This window comes from Pipistrellus kuhlii, unplaced genomic scaffold (genome assembly GCF_014108245.1).
Source record: "Pipistrellus kuhlii isolate mPipKuh1 unplaced genomic scaffold, mPipKuh1.p scaffold_m20_p_99, whole genome shotgun sequence".
NCBI lineage: Eukaryota > Metazoa > Chordata > Mammalia > Chiroptera > Vespertilionidae > Pipistrellus > Pipistrellus kuhlii.
Window position 1 is genome coordinate 324,875 of NW_023425605.1, and position 26,721 is coordinate 351,595.

General features: G+C 47.7%; 1 protein-coding gene across 6 annotated transcripts in view; it reads right to left on the reverse strand.

The window, feature by feature from the left end:
* Positions 1 to 22,535, reverse strand: part of SCAF4 (SR-related CTD associated factor 4) — a 57,142-nt gene extending 34,607 nt beyond the window's left edge. For 4 of the 6 annotated variants that reach the window (XM_045578369.1, XM_036429062.2, XM_036429063.2 and 1 more), the window contains exons 1-2: positions 22,171 to 22,535; positions 901 to 984 (exon numbers count right to left, since the gene is read on the reverse strand). In XM_045578369.1, coding sequence (XP_045434325.1) covers positions 901 to 984; positions 22,171 to 22,200 — 114 coding nt within the window. In that variant the 5' untranslated portion in view covers positions 22,201 to 22,535. The remainder of the gene's footprint in view (positions 1 to 900; positions 985 to 22,170) is intronic. The other 2 variants (XM_036429065.2, XM_036429064.2) reach the window with 1 other exon arrangement.
* Positions 22,536 to 26,721: the final 4,186 nt, after the last annotated feature.

Genomic DNA, 26,721 nt, shown 5'->3' on the forward strand with positions numbered 1-26,721 from the left:
TAAAGCACAAAACTACAACCCTCCAGCCGAAACCGGTTTGGCTCAGCGGTAGAGCATCGGTCTGCGGACTGAAAGGTCCCAGGTCAAGGGCATGTACATTGGTAACGGGCACATCCCCAGTGGAGGGTGTGCAAGAGGCAGCTGGTCGATGTTTCTCTCTTATCGACGTTTCTAACTCTCTCTCTCCGTCTCCCTTCCTCTCTGTAAAAAATCAGTAAAATATATTAAAAAAAAACAAAAAACAAAAAAAAACACCTACAACCCTCCAACCCCAAAGAGAAGGCTTTTCCTTAGGTTTTTAAATCAATAACCCTTCACAAAGGAGCATATCAAGGCAACTTTATGAGAGAGCAGAGAACAATGGAACTGGAACTAAAATATGCAGTTTCTAAAATTAGGTGTGATCTTGGGTAAGAAACTTAATTTCGTTGAGCCCAAGTTTTTGTTTTAAAATAAAAATGACGCTAATACTCAGCTGATTAACGACAAGATGAAACGAAATATAAAAAATGTGTGCATTCCGCCCTCTACTTCTGGGATGTCACGTTTTTCAGGCGCGCGGGCACACGGGCCAGCTGAGGAGCCAGGCGCTCCGGCGTTAAACAACGCGGCTTACCAATCATCATGCTTTACTGCCTGCTGTTAAATACTTGTAATTCTTATTTAATTACACCTCAACAAAACGGGAAATATACTAGGGAAATGCTAGTAAAACAAAAGGGAGAGCTGTTTGAAACAGCATTACAATGCAAACACACCGCACAACTGCCTGCACCCTCAGCAACAGCTGGTGCGTGCTCTCTGCTTCAGGCCTGAGTCAATTCACAAGATGAATTCTCATGTTTAATAAACTGCAAAATTTCAGACATTTTTCAAATTAAATGTTAATTTTACTCTTACCTTAATGGCTTTAATAGCAGCTTTTGTGATGAGAATCATCTTGGCTCGAGAGATGGGAGGTTTCATATCCATAAGTGAAAAGAGCTTAAAAAAATAAGCAAATAATAATAATAATAATTTTTTTTAATATATTAAAGGTAAAATTAGAGGTCAATTCACCAGTTCTACAAGATGGTTGCAATGTATTAACTAAGAGAGTAACTTTTGGAACTAAGTTTACACATTTGGCTAATAAAGAAAAATCAAGAGCTTTCCTACATATCTGCACTGCCACTTAGGAGACACAACGGGAAAAGATCACATTAAAATAGAAAAAACAAAAAAGAGCGAAAAGGCCCTGGCCAGTGGCTCGGTGGCTAAAGCGGCAGCTGGCACAGAAGGGTCGTGAGCTCCATCCTCAGTCAAGGGCCCGTGCCTGGGTTGCAGGTTTGATCCCACCCCTGGATGGGGTGCAGGAGGAGGCGACCAGACAATGTGTCCCTCTCACACTGATATTTCTCCTTCTTCCCCTAACCCTCCCTTCCACTTTCTCCAAAAAGCAATGGGAAAAACATCCTCAGTTGAGGATTAACCACACAAAAGCAATAAAAAGCAAAAAGGTAAAAACATTACAAGTCACAGAGCCTATGCTAGAAGCAATCTACTCCACCTACTGACGGGCACCCTTTTCCTGAACTGCCAGTGGCAATAGTGTGATTCCACATAAATGTAGCTTCCATCCAAACCTCACTGAGATTCTGGAGAAGTCAAACAATCTAAGATTCATTTGGAGAAACATGTATTAAAATCAAACAAGAAATTTAAAATGCCATTTTAAAGCTGGAATCCACAATTTCTTGACTCAGTCAGGAATAACAATCACATTTAACAAATCACACAACAACAAACCCACACTACAAACCTGACTGAGATTTTGTGAGTTTAAATTCATCCAAGACATAATGAACCCACAAGGTATAAAGAAAAAATCCTGACATTAAGATCCTTATATATAGCTTCCTAAATTGTTATTTCTGTTTTGCTTAATCATAGGCACATACCGAGTATGTGGAATTTCTAAAAGGGTATTTGAAATAAGCATTATCAACCTTACATGAATCAGATTTCTTGTTCTTCCCAATTAATGTTAATATTTCAAATATAGGATTTCCAAGATATGTACTACGAGACTGCTTCTAAGAAGCTAGCCTAGCCCGGCCGGTGTGACTCAGAGGCTGAGTGTCGACCTATGAACCAGGAAGAGGTCATCGTTCGATTCCTGGTAGGGGCATGTGCCCAGTTTGCAGGCTCGACCCGTGTGGGGTGAGCAGGAGGCAGCTGATCAATGATTCTCTCATCATTGATGTTTCTATCTCGTTCTCCCTTTCTCTCTGAAATCAATAAAAATAAATAAGTAAGTAAATAAATAAATAAATAAAGCTAGCCTAAAGAACAAAAGTCTCATTTCCCAGAGGAATATCCCTACTTGGCAACATATTCTAAAATGTAGAATTTTTTTTCATAAATAATAATAAGACACAGAAAATAGAAGAAACAAAGATTCTAACACAGAAATCCACTTTTTTAAAAAGGATCATCTAGCCGAAACCAGTTTGGCTCAGTGGACAGAGCGCCGGCCTCCGGACTAAAAGGTCCTGGGTTAGATTCCGATCAAGGGCATGTGCCTTGGTTGCAGGCACATCCCCAAAGGGAGATGTGCAGGAGGCAGCTGATCGATGCTTCTCTCTCATCCATGTTTCTGGCTTTCTATCCCTCTCTCTTCCTCTCTGTAAATATATTTTTAAAAAATAATAATAAAATATATATATATTTTTAAAAAGGAATATCTAAATAATGGTTCTTTTTTATTTTATTTACCAGCATAATAAAAATTCTTGAGTATGCTCACTAATTGAAAAACAATTAGAAAAAAGATAGTAATCTCTGAGATTATATAAATCAATTGAAAAAACAAGAAAAATTTAAAATATTTCAACTTAAATACAAATTCTAAAAAAATAAAAATAAAGAAAATTAAAATTTTTTAAATATCAAATTTTAAATATTTGTATAAAACATGCAAAACATTTATAAAGGAAATATTCTGAACACTTATTCTATCTAATAAAAATGTAATATGCAAATTGACTATCACTCCAACACACAAAATGGCTCACCCTATGTGGCCTGCAGTGGAGGACGGTTGGGGGGGGATAAGCCTGAAGGGGAGAGCCGTTAGGGGTGAGCAGGCTGTCAGAGGAGGGAAGTTGGGGGCTGCAGGGAAGGGCAGTTGCGGGGAACCAAGGCCTGCAGGAGAGAGCACTTAGGTATGACCAAGTCTGCAGGGGAGGGCAGTTAGGGGCAATCAGGCTGGCAGGGGAGTGGTTAGGGCAGTGGATGGCAAACTGTGGTTTGCGAGCCACATTCGGCTCTTTGGTCCCTTGAGTGGCTTGGCATTATAACCACTTCTTCAAAATAGACTCGCCCAGGCCGAAAACCTACTTCTGCGCATGGGCCACTAAGTTTCAATCGCACTGAATGTGCACACCTGCATGTGGTATTTTGTGGAAGAGCCAAACTCAAGGGGCCAAAGAGCTGCAATTTGCTGACCACTGGGTTAAGGAGTGATCAGACTGGCAGGCAGAAGTGGTTAGGGGCAATCAGGAAGACAGGCAGGTGAGCAGGTGGAGGCCAGCAGTCCTGGACTGTGAGAGGGATGTCTGAATGCCCGTTTAGACCCGATCCTATCGGGATCGGGCCTAACCGGGCAGTCGGACATCCCTCAAGGGGTCCCAGATTGCTGAGGGACACCCCCTCACAAATTTCATGCACCGGGCCTCTAGTAAATTATAAAATTTATTAGGGCAGTTTTACTATTCTGTTTCTTTCTTTGTATCTTAAAGTAGATAAAAGGGGATACAAAAAAAAATTATACTATGTGGGTCTTAAGAATAAGCAACAGTGAAAATTACTTCTCTGGCCATTAAAAGCTTAAAGGGTCATTTTAATAAAGCCTACACCAGAATTAATATTCATTTAACGTCCCAAACAGGACTTCTTTCATTAAACACACACACACACTAAAGGGAAAAAAACCAGCCAACTGAACTTACAAGACAGACCAGATCAGTGTAACTTCTGATGAAATACCCCACATAATCTATATATTTAAGTTATCATATTCTGTTTTAGGAGCTGAAGTCCTTTGTACCATATACGGTAGAGGCCATTGTACCATACAGAAGTATCATATTCCCGGGAAAAAGACCAGCGGGAGGAAGGGGCTATCACATTGCCTGGAGCAGCGGTCGCCACTGGTGGTCTGCAGACCACTGCTGGTTCGTGAGATCCAAACGCAATGCTGCCTAAGGAAAAGACTTGGGAAGAGGCAGCCAGCATTGGAGAGCCTGCTATGAATCAGGAAGAATTGAATTTGGAGGTACACTATTTTACTGATTTACTAAGCCTGGTGCGTGAAATTTGTGCAGGGTAGTCTCTAGGCCTGGCCGTGATCTGGGCCTATCTGTAGGCGACTGGCAGGGTGATCAGGGGGCCCTGCTGGCACCCGCCTTGGCTTGTTGAGGCCTGCACTGCAGGCTGGGGGAAGCTCCTGTGTTGAGTGTCTGCCCCCTGGTGGTCAGTGGGCATCAGAGTGACAGGTCATTTCACCAGTCCTCGGGGCTGTTGGGCCAATTTGCACATTAGCTTTTATTATACAGGATCTTAACAACGAACATAGATGCTATTACACTTGTTTTGAGATGATACTCAAAAGGGTTAGATCTGTTTTAAATGATGCCCAGAGAATGGTCTCAACTAAAATTTGTTGAAAGCTCATTCATAATCCCAGTAGCACATGCATGTGTTTTTCACATTGCAGGTAGAAAATAGATTAGATTAGCCCTAGCTGGTTTGGCCCAGTGGATAGAGCATCAGCCTGTGGGTTGAAAGGTCCCGGGTTCAATTCCATCCAAGGGCACATGCCCAGGTTGTGAGCTTGATCCCCAGTAGGAGATGTACTGAAGGCAGCCGATCAATGATTCTTTCTCATCACTGATGTTTCTATCTCTCTCTCCCTGCCTCTATGAAATCAACAAATATATATATATATATATTTAAAAGAGAATATTAGATGATAAAGATGACCACACAGTAGGACATGCAGTCCTACACCCAGCAAAGGTGGCGTGCGCGGTGAAACGCCCCGCCTGCAGGTGTGGCATGCATGCGCACGCACCGTGTCTCGGTAAGATCGATTCTTACTGTGGGTCGTGGTAAAAACGTATAAAGGCTATTTATTCAGAAGAATTATTTTGCTTTAGAAATGACCATAAAGCCAAGCTAACCGCTGGCCACCTTTCAATAATGTGGGAGTCCTGAAGCCTCGAACGCGATGCTTATGGACAAGCTGCGGGGAAAGCAGCACTGCCACAGCAGAAAAAACCTCCATACTTTTCAACGACCTTCAGACTACATGGAGTTACAAACTAGAAACTGGGGTAAAGATAATTTAGACTCCAGCCTTTTCTGACCAGAATCTGATCTCAGTCAACAAACTTTACGGAAAATAAACCACAAAAAAGCCCATGATCATTATATGTAAAGCTTGAAAACTATAAAACTTAATATAATTCCAACAAACCCTACTAATGAAAAACACAAAGACAAAAACACCCAGACGATATGGCATTATGAAACAAGTCAGACAACCTGGTTTTGAAGCTGGGTCCAAACATCGAAGGACCGTCACTATGATGCCCACTGTGGCCAGCAAACAGCCTGATTGGGGGTAGGGCTAGCTGGCCAACCTCCCGCCATCTCCTCCTCCGGACTAGCCCAGCTCCCATCATCCCTGATGGGGGCCAGGCCAATCGGACCCCACCCATGCACAAATTCATGCACTGGGCTCCTAATCCTGGCTAATAAAAGGGCATTATGCAAATTAACCATCACTCCATCACAAAGATGGAAGCACACAGTCAGTCCTCTCAGCCCCGTCGGAGTCCCCTGCCCCGGGGGCGGCCCTGAGAGCAGGCCGTGAGCAGCCTGGCAGAATGCTTGCTTCATCGCCACAACGATGAGGTAGGGGTGCCATCCCTGCCACGGAGGGCCTCTGGGCAGCAGGCCCTGAGGCTGCATGGCACTGGGCTGCGGCGGGGGCCCTGAGGACGCAGCCCCCGCCCAGCGGGGCTTGACAGAGGACTTCAAGGCATGCCCCTGCCCCAGTGCTGGGCCAGGGGACCTCAGCCCGCGCTTTCACCCCGAGCCGGGGCACCTGAGGCTGTGCCCGCCCATCCGGCATGGGGCTGGCTGGGGCTGGTCTCGGGCGATTTCCAGGCACACACAGGTGGGCAGGGACCTGACTCTGGGTCCCACAACGCGCCCCAGACTGACAGGAGGAAGATTTTCATATACACTTTACTAATTTTCTTTCATCTCTGACACTTCTATTATAGAGAAAGGGCAAATAGCAATACTAAAGTAATTCCTTTAATGTGCACAAATTTTGTGCACCGGGCCACTCATCTAATAAGTAATATGCAAACTGACCATCACTCCAAGGCACAAGATGGCTGCCCCCAAGTGGACACAAGATGGCCTGCACAGGAGGGCACTTATGGGTGACCAGGTCAGCAGAGGAGGGCTGTTAGGGATGACTGGGCCAGCAAGGGAGGGTAGTTGCGGGGAACCCAGGCCTGCAGGGGAGGGCAGATGGGGGCTACCAGGCTGGCAGGGAAGGGCAGTTCAAGATGCCCAGGTTGGCAGGGGAGCAGTTAGGTGTCATCAGGCTGACAGGGGAGTGGTTAAGGGGTGATCAGGCTGGCAGGCAGAAGCGGTTAGGGGCAATCAGGCAGGCAGGCAGGCAGGCAGGCAGGCGAGCGGTTGGGAGCCAGCAGCCTGGATTGTGAGAGGGGTCCCAGATAGGAGAGGGTGCAGGCTGGGCTGAGGGACATTCCCTGCCCCATCCTTCACAAATTTCGTGCACTGGGCCTCTAGTCTATATATAACACTGAGCCCAGAATACCTGCCATATTCCTGGCTCAGTCACTAGAGCTATGCCATGCCCTGGATGAGATTTTTGTTACAGCTCACCATACTGTCTGTGTTATATCTACTCCCCAAATGCTGCCTCTAGAGAAGTCTTCTCCACAGTGAAAATGTAGCAGTATGGAAGGCTTTAAAGCTGTACAGCACCTCAGCACCTACGCCAGCAGTCACACCCAATTCATAGCCACTTTTACGTCGCTGGCAGACCCCAGCTAGTGAGAAGGCTAAAACTCATCAGCTCCAATGGCTGCAGCATCTTCTTACTCCTGACCCACACCTCCCTCTGCTCTCTTCCCTCCAGATGTACCCCGTGTTGATGGAAGCCACTAAGTGGTTTTGTGCTGGTTCCCCATTCCTGCAGTAACACAGCTGCAACAAGCCGTGTGTGATCTGCCCGTTCTGGAGCCAGACTCTCACTCATCTCCAGTCCAGGTGCTGGCAGGGCTGCATTCGGGAGACTCTGGGCAGAGGGCGGGCAGAGGGTGCTTCTGTTCCTTGGCTCAGGGCTCTTCCTTCACCTGCAGACGCCCAGCAGTGTGGGGTCTTCTCTGCTCCGTGACCCCGCCTCCTTGTCATGGACACCCCTGCCTGCTCACAGGACCCTTGGATAATGCAGGATAACTGACCCGTCTCCTCAGTCACATCGTTAGCCATGTCAAACACTCACAGGTTTGCCCTCCTCGGTTTGGCTCAGTGGATAGAGCGTCGGCCTGCGGACTGAAGGGTCCCAGGATCGATTCCGGTCAAGGGCATTTACCTTGATTGTGGGCATATGCCCAGTGGGGGCGTGTAAGAGGCAGCTGATCGATGTTTCTAACATTCTATCCCTCTCTCTTCCTCTCTTTAAAAAATCAATAAAATTTATTTAAAAAACAACAAAACACTCACAGGTTCTAGGATTCAGGAATTACTGTTGTTGGAAGGCCGTGCTAACTCTATGGTTAACTTGCATCTGTAATCAGCCGAACCCTGACTGTTTTCCCGGAACCTCTCTCGCTCTCCATGCGGACTGGACTCTCCGCTGGTCTCTGGAGCTTTTCTGCGACCTGGCATGGCAGCTCCCCCAGGCCACTGTGCATTTCCTGCGCCTACTTACATGCCTCCCCGCCTCAGTGGCGCTTGTTTTTCTTCAGTAAAGAACAGCATGGGCCCTCACTTACAACTCAATGTGTTTTTTTAATTAAAAAGAACAGGACCTACTTGCAGGATGACGCACCTGACACGACGTGGACATTGCCAGTTACTAAAGTTCTCTTAACAACACATTCTCATCCTGCCTCCATTTTCCTAATTTACTAATGGTGAAATCATGACCGATATTATTCTGAAATATGTGGTTTATAGTCTTCACTAGACAAAAAAAAATTTACAAAACGAGTTTAATTTGGTGTTTTATAAATTGTGAGTAAATTTGTTCTGGCTCCCAGTGACTAGAAATTTCTAGAAAGTCATAAAAGAAACTAACAACTGGCAGAGATCAAAGTTACTGGCATCAAGCCTAAGATTTCTGAAATACGTCTTTCCCTATTTTTTTAAATGAGCTGTCAAAGCAATGAAAAGAATTAGACTACATGCTGGTATAAGTACATTTTTTAACCTTTTAAATCCCTCAAGCAATATGTCCTTCCAGCACCTCTTTCAATGTGATACCTACCCTTTCTTTCTCTGAACCTTAAAAATACTGTGACAGGCTGGTACTCAAACAGACACAGACATCAGAGTTTAATTCTACAGTCTTTCTTCTTCTGTTCATTTGACTCAATATGTCAGACATGCTGACTTCAACCAAATCGAGTTAGTCCAACATAACTTGAGTGTTTATTAGTGACATATAAAAACATTATAAAAGCGCACATTAGGTTTTTTCAACAAAAGGTGTTTTGCCCTGGTGGGTGTGGCTCAGTCCCATTACCAAAAGGTAGCCAGTTCCATTCCCAGTCAGGTACATGCTCAAGCTCAATCCCCATTGGGGGCATGCAGGTGACCAATGTCTCTCTCTCCCTCCCTCTCGCTAAAATCAGTAAGAACATGTTTTTAAAAATAAAACCGTTCTCCTGCAGAGGCTTTGGCCATCTCGTTATTAGCTACAGCCTGAGGACAATTCCGTACGACGCCCTGCTGGAACCTGCTGGAACCGTTAGGTGAGGCTTTACAGTCGCTCCTTACCTCATGTTCCATCTTACGCCGTTACACAGCCATTATCAAGGGTTTGTCTGAGCTAATGCTTTCTAGCTACTAGAAAATTAATGTGCTGAGGGATGCAGGACGGGGCTAAGGGCTGATCCCAAACACTTAAATAAGCACCATTATGCCGAGCAGAATACAGTGAGTACACACAGATTCTAATGAAATTGAAGAAGGTACAGGAAAGGAATTCAATCACCAGAAACAACCCCATAACTGATTAATAAACACAAAGTTCGCCGAAACCGGTTTGGCTCAGTGGAAAGAGCATTGGCCTGCGGACTGAAAGGTCCCAGGTTCGATTCCGGTCAGGGGCATGTATCTTGGTTGCGGGCACATGCCCGGTGGGGGGTGTGCAAGAGGCAGCTGGTTGATGTTTCTCTCTCATCGACATTTCTAGCTCTCTATCCCCCTCCCTTCCTCTCTGTAAAAAAATCAATAAGATATATTTTTAAAAATAAAATAAACACAAAGTTCAACCTTACCAATAACCAGTTAAAATAATGAGCCAAAGCAGGGAGGCATGAACAGATAGACATACCTCCGGTGGGAGTGGAAGGGAGAGGAAAGAGAAACCAAAGAGCTAATATGTATGGCCATGGACACGGGCAGTAGGGAGGTGAAGACCTGGAGGGGTGGGTAGGGGCTGGGAGGAGGGGAAAGTGGGGGAGAAATGGCTGACATCTGTAATACTATCAACAATTAAAATATAGGTATATTAGAAGAAAAATATAAAAATGAGATATAATTCAATTATACCTAACAAGCTTGAGTGTAGATTAGCATAAAGCAGATACTCTACTGATGAGACCTAATAGGCAAGTTTTAATTTCAGAGAAAACTTCAAAGTTATATATCAAAAACTAAAAAATATCGCCGAAACCGGTTTGGCTCAGTGGTAGAGCGTCCATCTGCGGACTGAAAGGTCCCATGTTCGATTCCGGTCAAGGGCATGTACATTGGTTGCGGGCACATCCCCAGTGGGGGTGTGCAGGAGACAGCTGATCGATGTTTCTCTCATCAATGTTTCTAGCTCTCTCCCTTCCTCTCTGTAAAAAATCAATAAAATATATTTTAAAAAAACAAAACTAAAAAATATCAAAATATTTTAAATCTAATACTTTCATTTCTGGGAAATTATATAGAATAGTCATATGTTCTCAAATTCTCGACGATGGCAATTTAAAATTATGTTGACCAACTGGTTAGAGCATTGAACTGATACACCAAGTTTGCATGGATCTCCAGTCAAGGGCGTATAAAAGTAACCAATGAATGTATCAATAAATGGAAAAACAATGTTTCTCTTTCTCAAATCAATAATTTTAAAAATAATAATTTCATGTTATTCAACAATCATACAAAATTTCCAAATAAAAGTAGACCAGAACAAAAGACTGAAATACTCTAAAATGTTAATGGTATTTGGTGGCATATTTTCTTTATTTCCGAATTTAAGTTTACTTAACTTGCATTAACTTTAAAATGAAAATTATTTTAATTAATGTCTAAGAAACAAAATGCATTTCTCCAACTTTGATTACAAATATAATAAATGCATACAATTGTTATCAGATAAAACTTGTCCAAGGAGTCAATTTGCTTTGTAAATTAAGTTATGTCTAAGTCAATGGCTTATAAATTTCTTTAATTAAGGAATTATTTTATTTTGTAAATATATATTGATTTCAGAGAGAGAAATAAAAACATAAATGATGAGAGAGAATCACTGATCGCCTGCCTCCTGCACACCACCACTAGGGATCAAGCCCACAATCCAGGCAGGTGCCCTTGACCAGAATCCAACCCAGGACCCTTCAGTCTGCAGGTCATCACTCTATCCACTAAGCCAAACCAGCTGGGGAAGCTTATAAATCTTTAATACAACTTTTCAAAATTATTAAAACAAAATTTTAAAAATAAATTTAAAGCTTTACGCCTTGAAAAATCTTTATAATAACTGAAGCTCTTATTAATATAAAACACAAATCTGAGAAATCACTGTTCAAATGCAGCAAATTTACAAGGCTTTTTACAAAATACACACATACAAGTGCAAATATCCACTGCTGATACTAAACATGGAACCACTGTTGGGTTATGTCCATGTGATTTAAGAATATAGAATATAGGAATGTAACAAGTAGTAGTTTAAACTTCATCTGTGTTACGTCCCACTTTCAATTCTATCACCAAACCCTAGTTCTGTTACCATTTGCTGCTGGCAGAACTAATTTTCTGAACAGTTAATTTCTGATGATTCACCGTGTAAAGTATGCCTGATGTTTTCTTCACGGCCAACTGCCCTCCATTTCCCTGGGTCCACACTTAACTGAGACTTTCCACTGAGGACCAGGCCTGCCTCCCGTCCTCCCCTCGTTCTAGGTGGTTTTCTACTCTTCATGGAATTCTGGTTCACTGACCGGCAGTCAATCCTAAACTCCTTCCTTTCTATTTGCTCAAGAAACAGGCCAGGAAGTGATTTTAGAAAAATGTCAAATGTTTCATTCAACCCATCCCTCTATTTTACTAGCACAGAAGCCGGCTTTCAAAATCACTGTTACTGTAACCTGCCCATATAGCTCAGTTGGATAGAACATAGTCTCGATATGCCCAGGTTGTAGGTTCGATCCCTGGCCAGGGCACATACAAGAACCAACCAATGAATGTATAAATAAGTGGAACAATAAATTGATATCTCTCTCTCTTCCTTTCTAAAAAAACAAAACAAAAAAAAACAACAACACACAAATATTAAAAAAAATAACTTTTACTGTGCCTCACTAGTGAACTTTGTTTACTCCCAAAGTTGATGATAAAGCATTTTTGTGAATTAAATATTTACCACTAGACCTCAACAAGAAATGAAAACTGGTTCCAGGACATACCCTCATTTGATTATGACATACCCTACCTTATGTGTTTTATTTAGACCGGCTTATTTCCACAAAGTGACAATGACTGGATCTATGCACAGGCAAGGGACTAAAACTGAAAGTCAGCATTAATAAAATCCCTAATCAATTTACAATTTTTTTTAAAAATATATTTTATTGATTTTTTACAGAGAGGAAGGGAGATAGAGAGCCAGAAACATCGATGAGAGAGAAACATCGACCAGCTGCCTCTTGCACACCCCGCACCGGGGACGTGCCCGCAACCAAGGTACATGCCCCCGCCCGGAATCGAACCTGGAACCCTTCAGTCCGCAGACCGCTGCTCTACCACTAAGCCAAACCGGCTTAGGCTCAATTTACAATTGTAATTATGAGTACAAACTAGTAAAAGAAATAGCAATGCCTAAAGGCACACCTGAAGGTTTAAACGTTGATTCTCTCTATTGCATATGCAGATGACTTTAAACAAACTTGGACAAATTCTTCCTAAAGTACACTTCAGAGTGCACTTGCTACCACGCTTTCAAACATACTAACTGGTTCAGGGAGGAGCCCTCTTATTTGTAAAATATGTGTTTGCATTTATTAAACAATGGTAAAGACCTGCATGAAGGGCTGAACCCCAAACTTGGCTGTCCTTTCTAAAGTGATGTATCACTCAGCATCTCTTAATTAAGATGAACTATAGATGAAATATGGCTATTAAAGTTTAAAGACTATTCTGTTTCCTAAAGGCTCAAAAGGTGTCCTACCACTAATTGCCATATTATAGGTTCCCTTTAAGAAGGTACTGTCCTTCTATCCAGCTAAAACACACCTCTACGAAGGTAAAAGAGGGAAGGCTAACTGGAAGCTCATGAGGCAGTGCGGAAGGGTACACTGGGGCCCTGGCCAAGTGGCACAGTGGTCATCCTGTGCACCGGAAGGTCAGTTCAATTCCCAGTCGGGGCACAAGCCCAGGTTTCGAACTTGATTCCCAGGAGGGGGTGTGCAGGAGGAACTAATACATGTTTCTTTCTTACCATGTTTCTCTCTATCCCTTTCCTTTCCTCTCTAAGTATTAATAAAAATGTATTTTTAAAAATTTCTGCCCAGCCGAGACCGGTTTGGCTCAGTGGATAGAGCGTCAGTCTGTGGACTGAAAGGTCCCAGGTTCGATTCCGGTTGGGGGCATGTACATTGGTTGCGGGCACGTCCCTGGTGGGGGTTGTGCAGGAGGCAGCTGGTCGATGATTCCCTCTCATCGATGTTTCTAGCTCTCTATCCCTCTCCCTTTCTCTCTGTGAAAAATCAATAAAGTATATTAAAAAAAAAAAAGGAAAAGAAAAAAAAGAGTAACGGTACTTTAAAAAAAAAAATTCTGCCCAAAGTAACTTAGCAACTGTTTGTAGATGTGCTGCTTCACGTACAACTTTTGTAATTAAAACGACTGACAAGGCCGGCTCGGCTGGTTGGAGCATTGCCCCTTGCACAGACGGTCTCGGGTTTGATCCTAGTCGGTGCATACGGGAAGCAGCCATTCTGTTTCTCTCACTTTGATTGATCTCTCTCTCTCTAGGATCAATGAAAAGCATGTCCTTGAAATAACAAGTGTTCTGCCCTGGCCAGTACTTCTCAGTGGTTACAGCACCGGCCTGCACATGGAGAGTCTTGGGTTCAATTGCAAGTACCTGGGTTGCAGGTGTCCCCATCCCCAGTCTGGGAGCAACCAATTGATGTGTCCTTGTCACATCAATGTGTTTCTCCTCCCATCCCCTTCCACTCTCTGTAGGAATGGAAAAAATATCCTCCCTCCTTGGATAAGAATTAAAAAATAGTAATGATGAGTGTTCTATAATCAATTATGGGTGAAGATAAGATCGACAAGTCTGGCTGTAACTGTCTATTAAACACAAATATGTGAAGATCAACTTTGACAGTCATTAACAAATATGCAGCAGTCAAGGCTTGAAAAGAAACTAGTAGCCGAAACCAGTGTGGCTCAGTGGACAGAGCGAGAGCCTACAGACTGAAGGGTCCCGGGTTCAATTCCAGTCAAGGGCATGTACCTTGGTTGTGGGCACATCCCCAGTGGGGTGTATGTAAGAGGCAGCTGATCGATGTTTCTCTCTCATCGATGTTTTTAACTCTCTATCCCTCTCTCTTCTTCTCTGTAAAAAATCAATAAAATATATTTTAAAAAAAGAAATTAGTATGTTATCATTCATTATTGTCTTCAGGTAAGTTTTTCTACTTTTTCCAAAAAAGTCTTCATGCAGTTAAAAATATTAATCAGCTTCTTTTTCTCATTGTAACATTTACTTGTAACTGGAGTGAAGTTCAAATTTTGTTCCTGGCTGATTCTATGACTCTATCTGAAAATAATTTTGCTGTAAGAAGAGGGTTGTGCTTAAAAAAAAAGGAACTATTCTGCTCCACATGTCACATATGCTGGATAGATCCCTGCTCTACGGTCTCTTCCAACTAGGATTACTGACCCACATGGATTTATACCAATATCACCAACTATCCAAACAACAATTACAACTTTCAAGAGAAACTGGATGGCCTTCCACTTTTAACTGAGCCCTAGCAGCCATCTTTTGTTTTTTCCCACCAAACTGTGCTTCTAATTCTTCACTCCACTCCAGTTACACTGGGTTCTAGCTGAATTCTCTACTACCTGTCCAATGTGTCATTAGAATATCAACATTGCTAGATATATTTAGCATCTTTTCACAAGCACCAATAAAGACCCCTGACTAGCTGAAACCGGTTTGGCTCAGTGGCTAGAGCATTGGCCTGCGGACTGAAAGGTCCCAGGTTCAACTGAGTCAAGGGCATGTACCTTGGTTGCAGGCACATCTCCAGTAGGGGGTGTGCAAGAGGCAGCTGATCAATGATTCTCTCTCATCGATGTTTCTAACTCTCTTACTGTAAAAAAATCAATAAAATATATATTTTTTTAAAAGACCCCTGACTATAAAGCAATGAGATATAATCAATAAGTCATGCAAATACTGAGTAGGATGAAGGTGAACCAGGGTATAAAAAATTATAATAGTTTGTGAAATCTTCTAGTTCTCAAATAAAAATCCTAACAGGCCCCGGCTGATTGTGGGTTTGATGCCTGGTCAGGGCACCTATAAGCAGCAACCAGTGATACATAAATCAATGAAACAACACATCAATGTCCTGCTCGCTCTCTGAAGTAAAACATATATACACACACACACATAGTAGCACAACACTGTTAATTACACTTTATATTAACACAGAAATGTAGACATCTCTCCTAGCCTAAGCTTTCAACAGATCTTGGTCAGGTGTAATCCTAATGCAACTTTAATAATTATTAACTCTATCTTTTCTGTAGTTCCACAGGAACAGAGTATTGTTAATCAATATTACCAAAATTGTGAACTTTTGACAGGTAAGGGGCTGCTTCTATAAATCTGACGACATAGCTTGTTTATCTCACCATTAACATTGTATGGTTTGCTCTGAAGTGTGCTAAAAAAGAACTCAGCACATTACCTCTACGAATGTTAGAACACATACTAAGGCTCATCATTTATATGACAATGCTTTTCATTCCAAGTTACCAAGGTGTGTTTAAAGTGAGATTCGAGTGTGTGCCGTTATCTACGGAAAAGTTACCTGGAATACTGACGTGAACAGCATTCACTTTCGCCCCATGACCTACAATTTACATTTGGTATCCCCCCCACACACACACACACAAAATCAACTACTCTTTTGTCAATTTCTATGGTACTTTTATCTCCCGAACTGGAGCCCCGAAGCACAAGATTTGTACACGAGCAGGCATTCCTTCCCCAGGCTGCTGGCACCGGCTCCCCCCTGGCACCTGCAGGCACCTGGGACCCGGCTTCCCGCTCAGCCCAACTTCACCCAGGTCTTCCGGAAGGATGTCTGGTCTAATTGCATGTTTTGCTTTTATTATTATAGATTGTTTCACAAGATTTTATAAGTCAACTTTTCCATTTTCAATCTCCCTCTGAATGAGCTCCTTATCATGTGCCCATGTAATTTTTTCCTAAACAAAATACTTGACAAAATGCTAGCTGAGGAGGGGTATTTTCAACATGAACACGGTGACAGAAGCTGTGTAACCAGCTGCATTCCACTGCACGTGAAGCCAGACTGCACTGCTGTCAGAGCGGAGCCCGGACGGTAACTTTCCACCCCCAACCTCTGTGGTGACAGCACAGCGTGACCACGTGAGGCAGAGAAACCAGCCTCTTCCCTGGTCCTGCCTGCCCACCTCCTCCTCACCCAGGAGCCCTGTGCCAGGCCTTGGCATGTCTTTACAGACCTCAGAGGAGAAAGGACGGCCACACAACAGGAGGCCAACGTGACAGGCTAAAAGACAACGTGCTTGTCATGTGACCGACCTGCAGAAGACCACCACACCCAGCAGTCAACGTAAAGCAGACAGTAATCCATACAGCTCTTCCTTCAGGACAACAGGCCGGCTGCAGGCGGTCAGCTCATGCAGAGAGTGCACGTCATCAACGGCCATCGAGTCCTCATAAAGCTCACTTCTGGCTTTAAGGACACACACGATGAATGCACCCCAGCTTCCTCCTGCACTTCCATGTGGCATCCACGTCTACACCACCCAGCACTGCACTCTTCAACAAGGACCCAGGGTCTGAGTTCCTCGCCATGGTTTGTGAGGTACAAGCAGTTTCCACACTGACACTGGGCATTTCCCTTCTCATCCATTTTCTCACAAGGCTACAGCAACTTACCAGAGCTATATGATGTGCATAATGCAAGAGAGAGAAGCAGTTGCTAAAAATCCAGCTTCTATTAAATCAGAATTTACATGAGATGTGCAAAATGTAAAACAATGTACACTGGGGCCCTGGCTAACTTTTTTGTTTTGAAAACAGTTTTCATTAAAAATGTTACTTATAACCTGGTCGGTGTACTCAGTTGGTTAGAGTGCCATCCAATATGCCAAGGTTGCAGGTTCAATCCCCAGGGCACATACAAAAATCAACCACTGGTGAGGCTCAGCGGCTGAGCGTTGACCTGTGACCCGGGAGGTCACAGTTCGATTTCCTGTTGGGGCCTGTGCTGGGTTGTGGACTGAGTCCCCAGTGAGGGGTGTGCAGGAGGCGGCTGATCAGTTCTCTCTGATCCTTGATATTTGTTTCCTCTCTCCCTCTTTTTTCCTGTCTAAAATCAGTAAAAATATTTTTTTTAAATCAACCAATGAATGCATAAGTAGAACAACAAATCAATGTTTCTCTTTCAAATCAATAAATTTTTTTAAATGTACTTACGTTCCATGCAACAGGTTATTTTCAATACGTTTTCAGCTTAAATTTGTAATGTGGTAAATATCAGTAGATGTAATCCATAGTTACAAAAGCTCTCTGTGATCCTTAACTTTGATGAGTTGAAAGGAGTCAAAATCCAAAGTCTGAGCACTCTTACACAAGAGGATGTGTAAGAATGGGAACCGCAGTGCTGGTCAGCAAGACATGGGAACGGCCTATCCGTTCATGACTGGGGACCAGATAAATCACATGCAATTCAAAGGATGGCATATCACACAGCAGTTAGAATGAACTAAATCTTATTACATACTATTAACGTTTGAGCAAAAACCCACATTGCCGAATATGTGCCATACACTACCCATGTGTATCAGAACACAGAATAATGTATTTTGTTTTAGAACCACAGAGATTGATAATCCATCATTTGCTTCTGATGGGGAGTGGTGGGAGGAAGCAGGGGGCAGATATGTCCTTTTGAATTTAGAGAAGATTGATTAAAGGCTACAAATGCAATCGATGGATTAAAATACCCCATTATAGCCGGGACCGGTTTGGCTCAATGGATAGAGCGTCGGCTTGGGGACTGAAGGGTCCCGGGTTCGATTCCGGTCAAGGGCATGTACCTTGGTTGCGGGCACATCCCCAGTAGGGGGTGTGCAAGAGGCAGCTGATCGATGACTCTCTCTCATCGATGTTTCTAACTCTCTATTTCTCCCTTCCTCTCTGTACAAAAGCAATAAAATATATATTAAAAAAATAAATAAAATAAAATACCCCATTATAAACTTCATTCAACAATGGGAGTGCACAAACATCGCAGAACACAACTAAGAATTGGCCACGACTGATCCCTGATCTTTTCATCTTTTACAGCACTTCACACTCTTACCAAAAAGCACTGTGAATGGGCATCTGGCAGCCTCTCCTTTTTCACCTTCTTTCCACAAGGAAGCTGACCTGCTTTCCCTGTGCTTCCAATCTCCATACTTGCCTCCTCCAAGACCGGAAGTTCTCCTCCGTCTAACAGACACCACTTACTAAGCCAGATCTTGGACACATAAGCATACAAGCACCAGTGCCTACTACACTAACTGCTCTTCCTTCCCTTCATCCTTGAATCCCTCACAATCAAACTCCTAAAGACTACCGTGTTTCCCCGAAAATAAGACATCCTCCGAAAATAAGACCTACCTACAGGTTTCCTTCTGCGTGAAATATAAGGCATCCCCCGAAAATAAGGCCCCCCTAGGCTAAACATGAGAGATTTGGTCCACTGATTCTGAAAGAAATGGAGTCACAAGAAATTCACCAGGATATTCCGGAATTGGATTGTTATGATGATGGTCCAGAAGATGATGACATGATTGAATAAATGAGTAAATTCTTGATACTGTAGGATTCACAGTTTGTCTGGTTTGTGTTGACAACTACCGTACTACCATACTGTATACAGGTAATAAATTTCCTTTATTTTCATTTAACAATAAATGTGTACCGTATTCTTCTTCATGGAAAAATAAGATATCCCCTGAAAATAAGACCTAGTGCATCTTTGGGAGCAAAAATTAATATAAGACACTGTCCTATTTTCGGGGAAACAGGGTACTTTACCTTTTTTACCGTATTTCATCTCCAATCACCATTTAACCTTAAAATCCAGACCCCATTACCCTAAAAATGTTAGACACCTTTTTCTTTTCAGTGCCCCCCCCCCCAATTGCTATTTCTACACCTTTTTTCATCTCAAGTCTTCAGTATTGTACAAAGGCCAATCACACATTAAAAGCACTCCCTGGAGCAGCCAGGCCCGGAGCAGCCGTATCTGATGCGGCCAGGCCCGGAGCAGCAGCTGCAAGGCTGGGAGTGGCCGGGCCCGGAGTGGCCGGCCCGGAGCATCCGGGTCAGGTGCGGCCAGGCCCGGAGCAGCAGCAGCCAAGTCCAGAGCAACTAGGTCGGGAGCGGCAGTGACCAGACCCTGAGCAGCTGGTTGTGGAACAAACCAGAGCAACAGAGGCCAGGCCCGGAACAGCTCGCTCCTCGCCTGCCCCTGCCCCACGGCTGCCTCTCAGACATGGCTGGAAACTTTTGCGGGAACTTGAGGGTCTGCTGAATCAAGTGATGAAGGCTTAGATCTGGATGTGTTGAGTTAGTACAGCGCTGGGGTGTTGATCTGTGAGTGCCTTGGGTGGGGCCTGGATGAGGAAATGTCTTTTGTGTGAAGTGTATCATTGGGCATGTGGAGGTATTATTGATATGAGAAAATGCTAAGTAACTGATTTACTATCTGAAAAGGGATTTACTATCGGGGAGAGGGAGAGAGGAAGAGACTGAACATAAACTGTGCACCTATGGATAAGGACAATGGGGAATGGGGAGGGGGCGGAGGGTGGGGTGGGAACCTGGTGGAGGGGGGAAGAAATGAGGAACCTTTGTAATATGAACAATAAAGATTGATTTAAAAAAAAAAAAAAAATGCACTCCCTGTTCCGAGTGGCTCAGTTGGTTGGAGCATCGCCCGTATGCCGAAAAGTTTTGGTTTGAATCTGGGGTCAGGGCAGGTAGAGAAGGCAACAGATGGATGTGTCTGTCTGTCTGTCTGTCTGTCCCTTTCTCCCTCCCTTTATTGGACCAGACTCCCTGGGGCAGTCCTCAGTAGCGCCACTGGGCGTGCGTGCCACGTGGTCAGGGTGCAGCTGAGTGGGAACTCCAAAGTCTGTGAAGTACAGACAGACTTGGGGGAGTTGAGGCTACAGAGCACTGATCGATCGCATTCGTGGACGGGGAGAAACACTGTGACTCAAGCAGGCACAGATGGACTTTAGATTCAGACTAACTTCTCCGGAAGACAGCTCTCTCCAGAGGAGCTGGAATTGACAACATAACACCTAACATAATGCAATCTGAAGTTCATAAAGACTGGAAAGGAAAATGAACATTATTTGAGAAAAATGAGCAATACTCAAATTTTTATTTTGTACATTTAAAAAGGATAAAATACCATTTCCCTTTTTGATGAAGTCTATATCATTCCTATTTTTTATTTTTTGGAAGTAAAAGCTATAATCATCACTTTTTCAGAACATGAGAGCCTTTTCTTAATAACTTCTATAATGCCTACCTCAGAATTTAGTACTTATCTTTCTTCCCCCTTCAGTTTTTTAGAGAGAGAGGAAAGGGAGAGAGAGAGAAACACTGATTTGTTCCACTTACTAATGCGCCCGTTGGTTGGTTCTTGTATGTGCCCCGGCTGAACAAACCTGCAGCCCTGGAGCATGGAGCAGACGCTCAGCCAGGGCATAAATACTTCTGATCTTGACTCACTAAAAACTGCCATTCAAAGTGTTCGTAAGTGGTGTGCTCCCTCCCTCCTGGGAGCACACGTGCCTGCCCTCTCCTCACCCACGGGCGTGCATCTCCTAACTCTAAGAGACCCCCAGACTGCAATCAGGGGGGAAGGGGCGTGGCAGCTTCCGGCTCACCCCCAAACCTGTCTCCAAGGCCCCTTTGCTGCCTTTCCCAAGCCAGTCCCGGTGCGCTGTCCGCAGTCTAACAAGCGTGCTCTCAGAATAAAAACAAGAGCCCTGGCTGGTCTCGCTCAGCGGACAGAGCGTTGGCCTGCGGACTGGGGCGCAGGCCTGGGTTGCCGCTCCACCCCCCGAGGGAGGACGGGCAGGGGGCAGCCCGGTCAATCTCCTTCCTCTCAGCGCTCATGTTTGTCTCTCTCTCCCTCTCCCTTCCTCTCTGAATCAACAAATATGTATTAAAAGTGGTAAATAACCTGTAAGTTTTATCTTGGGGAACAAGTGCACTCATCACCCTGAAGGAACTGTGGTGCCATGACTGCTGCAGGGCGGGCAGGAAGGGGGGCTGCCTGGCCTGGTGGACACACAGTCGGCGTCCGGCCCCGCATCTCCCCCGCTCCAGCCGCACGACGTTCGGAAACGGACCAGGCCCACTGGGTGAGTTACACAAACGTCTATCTGCGGCGCTGCGCTCAAAGCTACTCTAACACCCAATGTCACTGTAACTGGAAAAACAATTCTTCTTAGAAAAGAAAAAAAGGAACTATTTCACCACTTTGAAAAAACAACGCTACCGCACTTTGCAAGACCCGGGCCACCACGCGCGGCAGCCCTGCGTGAACACGTGCAGGCGCCTCTGCGGGGAGGCCGGCCTCCGCGGCCCGGGCTCGGGGTCCGGCCTCGGCTCTCCCCGCCGATCAGTCCTCCCGCGGGAGGGCCCGGCGGCCCCCGCCATCCGGGGAGAGGAGAGGCGGCCGTGCCCGGCGCGCCCGGGCTTTGGAGGCCGGTGAGCCTGCGGGCCCCGCCGCCCCCTCTCCCACTCCCACTCCGCCCACCCGCGGGCCGGTGAGTGCAGCCCCAGGCGGCGGGGCCGGCTCCCCGCGGACTCGCGTTTCCCATTCAACTTCGGGGTGTCACGCCGGGCTCCGGAGCCCCGGGTGTGCGGCGTGCGGACCGCTCCGGCCCCGGGACCCCCGTCCGCCCGCCCGCCGGCGCCGCTTCCCGGGGCGCGAGGCCGGAGGCGGGAGGCGCACCCCGCTTCCCGCCGGGATCAGAGTCCAGCGGCCGCTCAGCGGCCCCGGAGCCCGGGCCGCGGCCGCTCCCGCCCCGCCTCCGTCCCCCGACCCCCGTCCCCCGTCCCCTCCGCCGCGCGGGGCCGCCGGGGCCGGCGGGCGAGGCGCCGCGCGCACCGGGACGCGGCCGAGGTCGCCGCCGGCCGTGGGGGAGGGGAGGCCCGCCGCCGCGGCTCCCGGGCCGCAGCCCTTCGCGCGGGCCCGGCCGGAGGCGGAAGCGCCCGCCGGCCCCGCCGCGGCCCCGGCGCCGAGAGGGCGCCGCCCGGCTCACCTCCTGGTTGAAGGCGTTGACGGCGTCCATGTTCGCGCTGCGGCGGCGGCGGCCGGGCCGCGGTCACATAGACCTCGCGCGGGGCGGAGGGGCCGGCCCGGCGGGCGGGGGCGGAGCGGCGGGCGGGCCGAGCAGGAAGCGGGGCGGCGGGCCCTCAGCGCCGTTCGCGGGCGGAGGGGCGGGCGGCGGCGGCGGCGGCGCTGGGCCCCAACATGTCCGTCCGGCGGCGGCTGCGCTCGGCGTCTCGCTGGTCGGCCCGCGCCCCACGCTCTGGCCGCACGGCCTGGCCGGCGAGCGGGGCCTCCTCAGCCTCGGCGGCGGGATGGCGGCAGCGGCCCGAGTCCACGCCGCGCGGAGCACCCTGGGACGGCTCGGGCCTCCCGGCGCTTCCGGTGCCCGCGCAGGCCCCGCCCCCGCGCGCAGGCCCCGCCCTCAGCGCGCAGGCCCCGCCCCCAGGCGCGCGGCGTCGCGGGCGCGTGACGCCAACCCTCGCGCTTTCCCGCCCGCGGCGCGCGGGACGCGGGCCGAGGTGCCTCCGCGGGGGAGCGCGGAGCCGGGCGCGGCGGCCGGTCCCTGCGGCGGCGCCGGTCCTGCTCCCGCCGGTCGCGCGGGCGCCGAGCCCGGTACGAAGGGCGCGGGCCGTGCGTCCGCGGCTCCCGCGGCTCCCGCGGCTCCGCCTGCGGCCCGGGGCTGCCGCCGTCCTGGCTCCTCCGGGCGGGCGAGGCGAGGCGCCCCGGGGACCGGCCTGGCGCCCCGGGCACCGCCGGGCACGGGCTGCCGAACCACCTGCTTCTTTTTCCGGGGAAGACCCTGCCCCCTGCCCCCGAGGGCCTGCCGCCTCCCGGGCACCGCCGGGCTGGGCCTGTGGAAATGAGACACTTTGCTGCCTGCACAGCCAGGGAGCGGAGCTGGCGGGCAGAGTGAGCCGATGGTGGCTGGGGCGTGGGGTGTCCGGGCGCTCATCCCAGGAGGGCTTCCCGGAGGAAGCGCGCCTGCCCTGCGTCCGGAGGAAGCAGCGGCGTTTGGGGTCATTCCAACCTCCGTTGATGAGTCCCGTGTCATCACCGTCCCCCCAGGGCGGTACCCCCAGGAGGACCCGCTGGCGCCGGGGCAGCAGGTGCGCCAGGTCCCGAAGAGTCGGTGCCCTTCCAAGGAGTTTGGATTTTGTCCCCAAAGTCGTGGGGAGACGTTGGAAGGACATGAGAGAGGCGGGGTCCTCAATGTGCTCTTTCCCAAGGAAGGCGTGGAGCGGCCAGAGAGGGGTCGGTGGTCAGCAAACCGCCACATGTGGCTCTTTGGCCCCTTGAGTGTGGCTCTTCCACAAAATAAAATACCCACCACGTGCGGGGCCCACGCGTACAGTGCGATTGAAACTTGTGGCCCAGGCGCAGAAGTCGGTTTTCGGCCGGGGCAAATCTATTTTGAAGAAGTGGGGTTAGAACACTCAAGGAGCCAAAGAGCCACATGCGGCTCTCGATTGCGGTTTGCGGACCACTGCCTTAGGCCCACGGGGTGCTGAGGGCTCTGGGCTCTGGGGCGAACGAGAGACAGGTCAGGTATTTAAGAAGTGGGATGGGGGCCATGTCACCCCGTTGGTTAGCATGGTCCTGCTACACCACGGTCTGGGGTCCGTCCGAATCAGGGCACATACAAGGAGAATCAACCAGTGAGCGCATAAAGTGGAACTACAAAAAGGTGTTTCTCTCTGTGAAGCCATCAACACATAAAAGGTGGCCCCAGCTGGTTCGGCTCAGTGGATAGAGTGTCGGCCTGCAGACTGAAGGGTCCAGGGTTCCATTCCGGTCAGGAGCACATGCCCGGGTTGCAAGCTCACCCCCAGGAGGGGGCATGCAGGAGGCAGCTGATGGATGATTCTCTCTCATCATTGTTGTTTCTATCTCTCCCTTCCTCTCTGAAGTCAATAAAAATGTTTTTTAAAAGAGAAAAAAAAAAAAAAAAAGACCGTCCAGGTTCTGCCTTGAAGGATGTGGGTGGTTGGTTTCTGTCATTTGAGGAACCTGGGGCAGAAGTAAAGGGTTTGGTGAAGGCAGGGTAATAGTTAACATCTGACATGCTCGGTTATTTAATCTCCCTGCCGGGCTTCTGTACGGTGAGTGGCTGCTGGCACCACCCCTGTGCTCCACGGAGGAAGCGGGGCCCATTCAGTGAACTGAGTGAATTAAATGACTTCCTTCTGGGGCTGTGCAGTTGGCGCTGCCCCTGGGGCAGATAAATGTCTCGGAGGCAGCTGGGAAAGGCAGGTGGAGCCCGGAGAGGGCTGTGAGGAGGCAGAGCTCGGGGGGTTGGCACACAGCTGATGGAGGAGGGTTGGCACAGGGACGCAGTGGGGAGCACAGGTGCCAGGGTGAGGGCAGGAGAAAGGCGTGGGGGAGGAGTCAGCCCCGCCCAGGCTGCAGGAGGAGTTAGCAGGGTAAGGAGGGAGCCGTACCTGGAGCACCTCAGACTGGACCTGCGAGGGCAGAAGGCCAACCCACGTGCTCCCGAGAGGGGAAGGAGGTGGGCAAAGTGCTAGGGCGACGTGGAAGGCACCAGGGAAAGCTGCAGGGCCAAGGGAGGGGCTTGTTTCTTTTAAGACAAGACCAACGATCTTTTTTCACAAAAAGTACTTTTTTTTTCTTTTTTTTTTTTTTTTACTGAGAGGAAGGGAGAGGGATAGTTAGAAACATGATGAGAGAGAATCATCAATCAGCTGCCTCCTACACACCCCCTAATGGGGATGTGCCGGCAACCAAGGTACATGCCCTTGACTGGAATTGAACCTGGGACCCTTCAGTCCGCAGGCCAACGCTCTACCCACTGAGCCAAACTGGGTAGGACCAAAATATGTTCTTTTTTTTAAAAAATATATTTTATTGATATTTTACAGACAGGAAGGGAGAGAGAGAGAGAGCTAGAAACGTCGATGAGAGAGAAACACCCACCAGCTGCCTCTTGCACACCCCCTACTGGGGATGTGCCCGCAACCAAGGTACATGCCCTTTACCGGAATCAAACCCGGGACCTTTCAGTCCACAGACCGACGCTCTATCACTGAGCCAAACCGATTTCTGCCCAAAATATGTTCTTATTGATTTCAGAGAAAGGAGAGGGAGAGAGAGATAGAAACAATGATTAGAGAGAGTCATGGATCGGCTGCCTCCTGCATGCCCCACACTAGGGATGGAGCCCACACCTGGCATGTGCCCTGACCGGGTATCGAACCCTGACCTCCTGGTTCATAGGTCAACACTCGAGTCCCATCAGCCAGCAAACATACTCTTAATTATAGAAGGAACAAAGCAGACCACAAATATCCTTCCAAACCCCCCCCCATCATCTACTTCATAGCATCACCATTTTACTGTAACCTCTCAGCTGAACCATCATTTTGCTTCGGTACGAGCTGTCGCCGGTAGGACCACTGAGGCTGGGTTAGAAGATGTAGTTTGTAGTGCGCCACTCGCTTAGCTTCCAAATAACCCATTGTCTGCCAAACACTATCCAAGGTCCCACTCCATTTCCAGCCGACTGCCCGGCACAGCCCCGGTCCTGTCATTCCCCAGACGGGTCTGGGTGACCTGGGCCAGGCTGTGTGCTCACGGACAGTCCCTTTCTGCTCGTCCCAGTAAGCAGGCCCTTTAGCATGGGTGATGTTCAGACATCACCTCCTTTCACTTAATCACTTGCCCTCACCTGCTCTGTGCCAGGCCCTGTGCCGACAAGCTGCCCCCTCTCCAGCCAGACCCCCCTCCTCCCCCACGCTTCCTCGGCCCCGTGTCTCACTGCACTGCTATTGTCTGAAATCAAGTCTGCTCGACGCCAGCACACTCTGTCCCACCGTCCTCTGCCCTTCCAGTGAATGGGAGCACAGTCGAGACCGGTTTGGCTCAGTGGATAGAGCGTCGGCCTGCAGACTGAAAGGTCCCGGGTTCGATTCCTGTCAAGGGCACATACCTTGGTTGCAGGCACATCCCCAGTAGGTTGCAAGAGGCAGCTGATCGATGATTCTCTTTCATCGATATTTCTAACTATCCCTCTCTCTTCCTCTCTGTGAAAAATCAATAAATATATTAAAAAAAAAAAAAGAAAAAAAGAATGGGAGCACAGCCTTGCAGGTGTGGCTCCGTACAGTGGTCGGCAAACTCATTAGTCCGCAGAGCCAAATACCAGCAGTACAATGATTGACTTTTCTTTTGAGAGCCACATATTTTAAACTTAAACTTCTTCTAATGCCACTTCTTCAAAATAGACTCTCCCAGGCCGTGGTGTTTTGTGGAAGAGCCACACTCAAGGGGCCAAAGAGCTGCATGTGGCTTGAGAGCTGCAGTTTGCCAACCAGGGGCTCAGTGGACTGAGCATCGGCCTCCAAACTGAAAGGTCCCAGGTTCGATTCTGGTCAAGGGCATGTACCTGGTGTGGGGGGTGCAGGAAGCAGCTGATCTCTCATCAGTGTTTCTGACTCTCTATTCCTCTCCCTTCCTCTCCGTAAAAAATAAATTAAAAAAAAAAATTTTAATGTTATAAAGCCAAAGAAGATATTATAAGTCAATA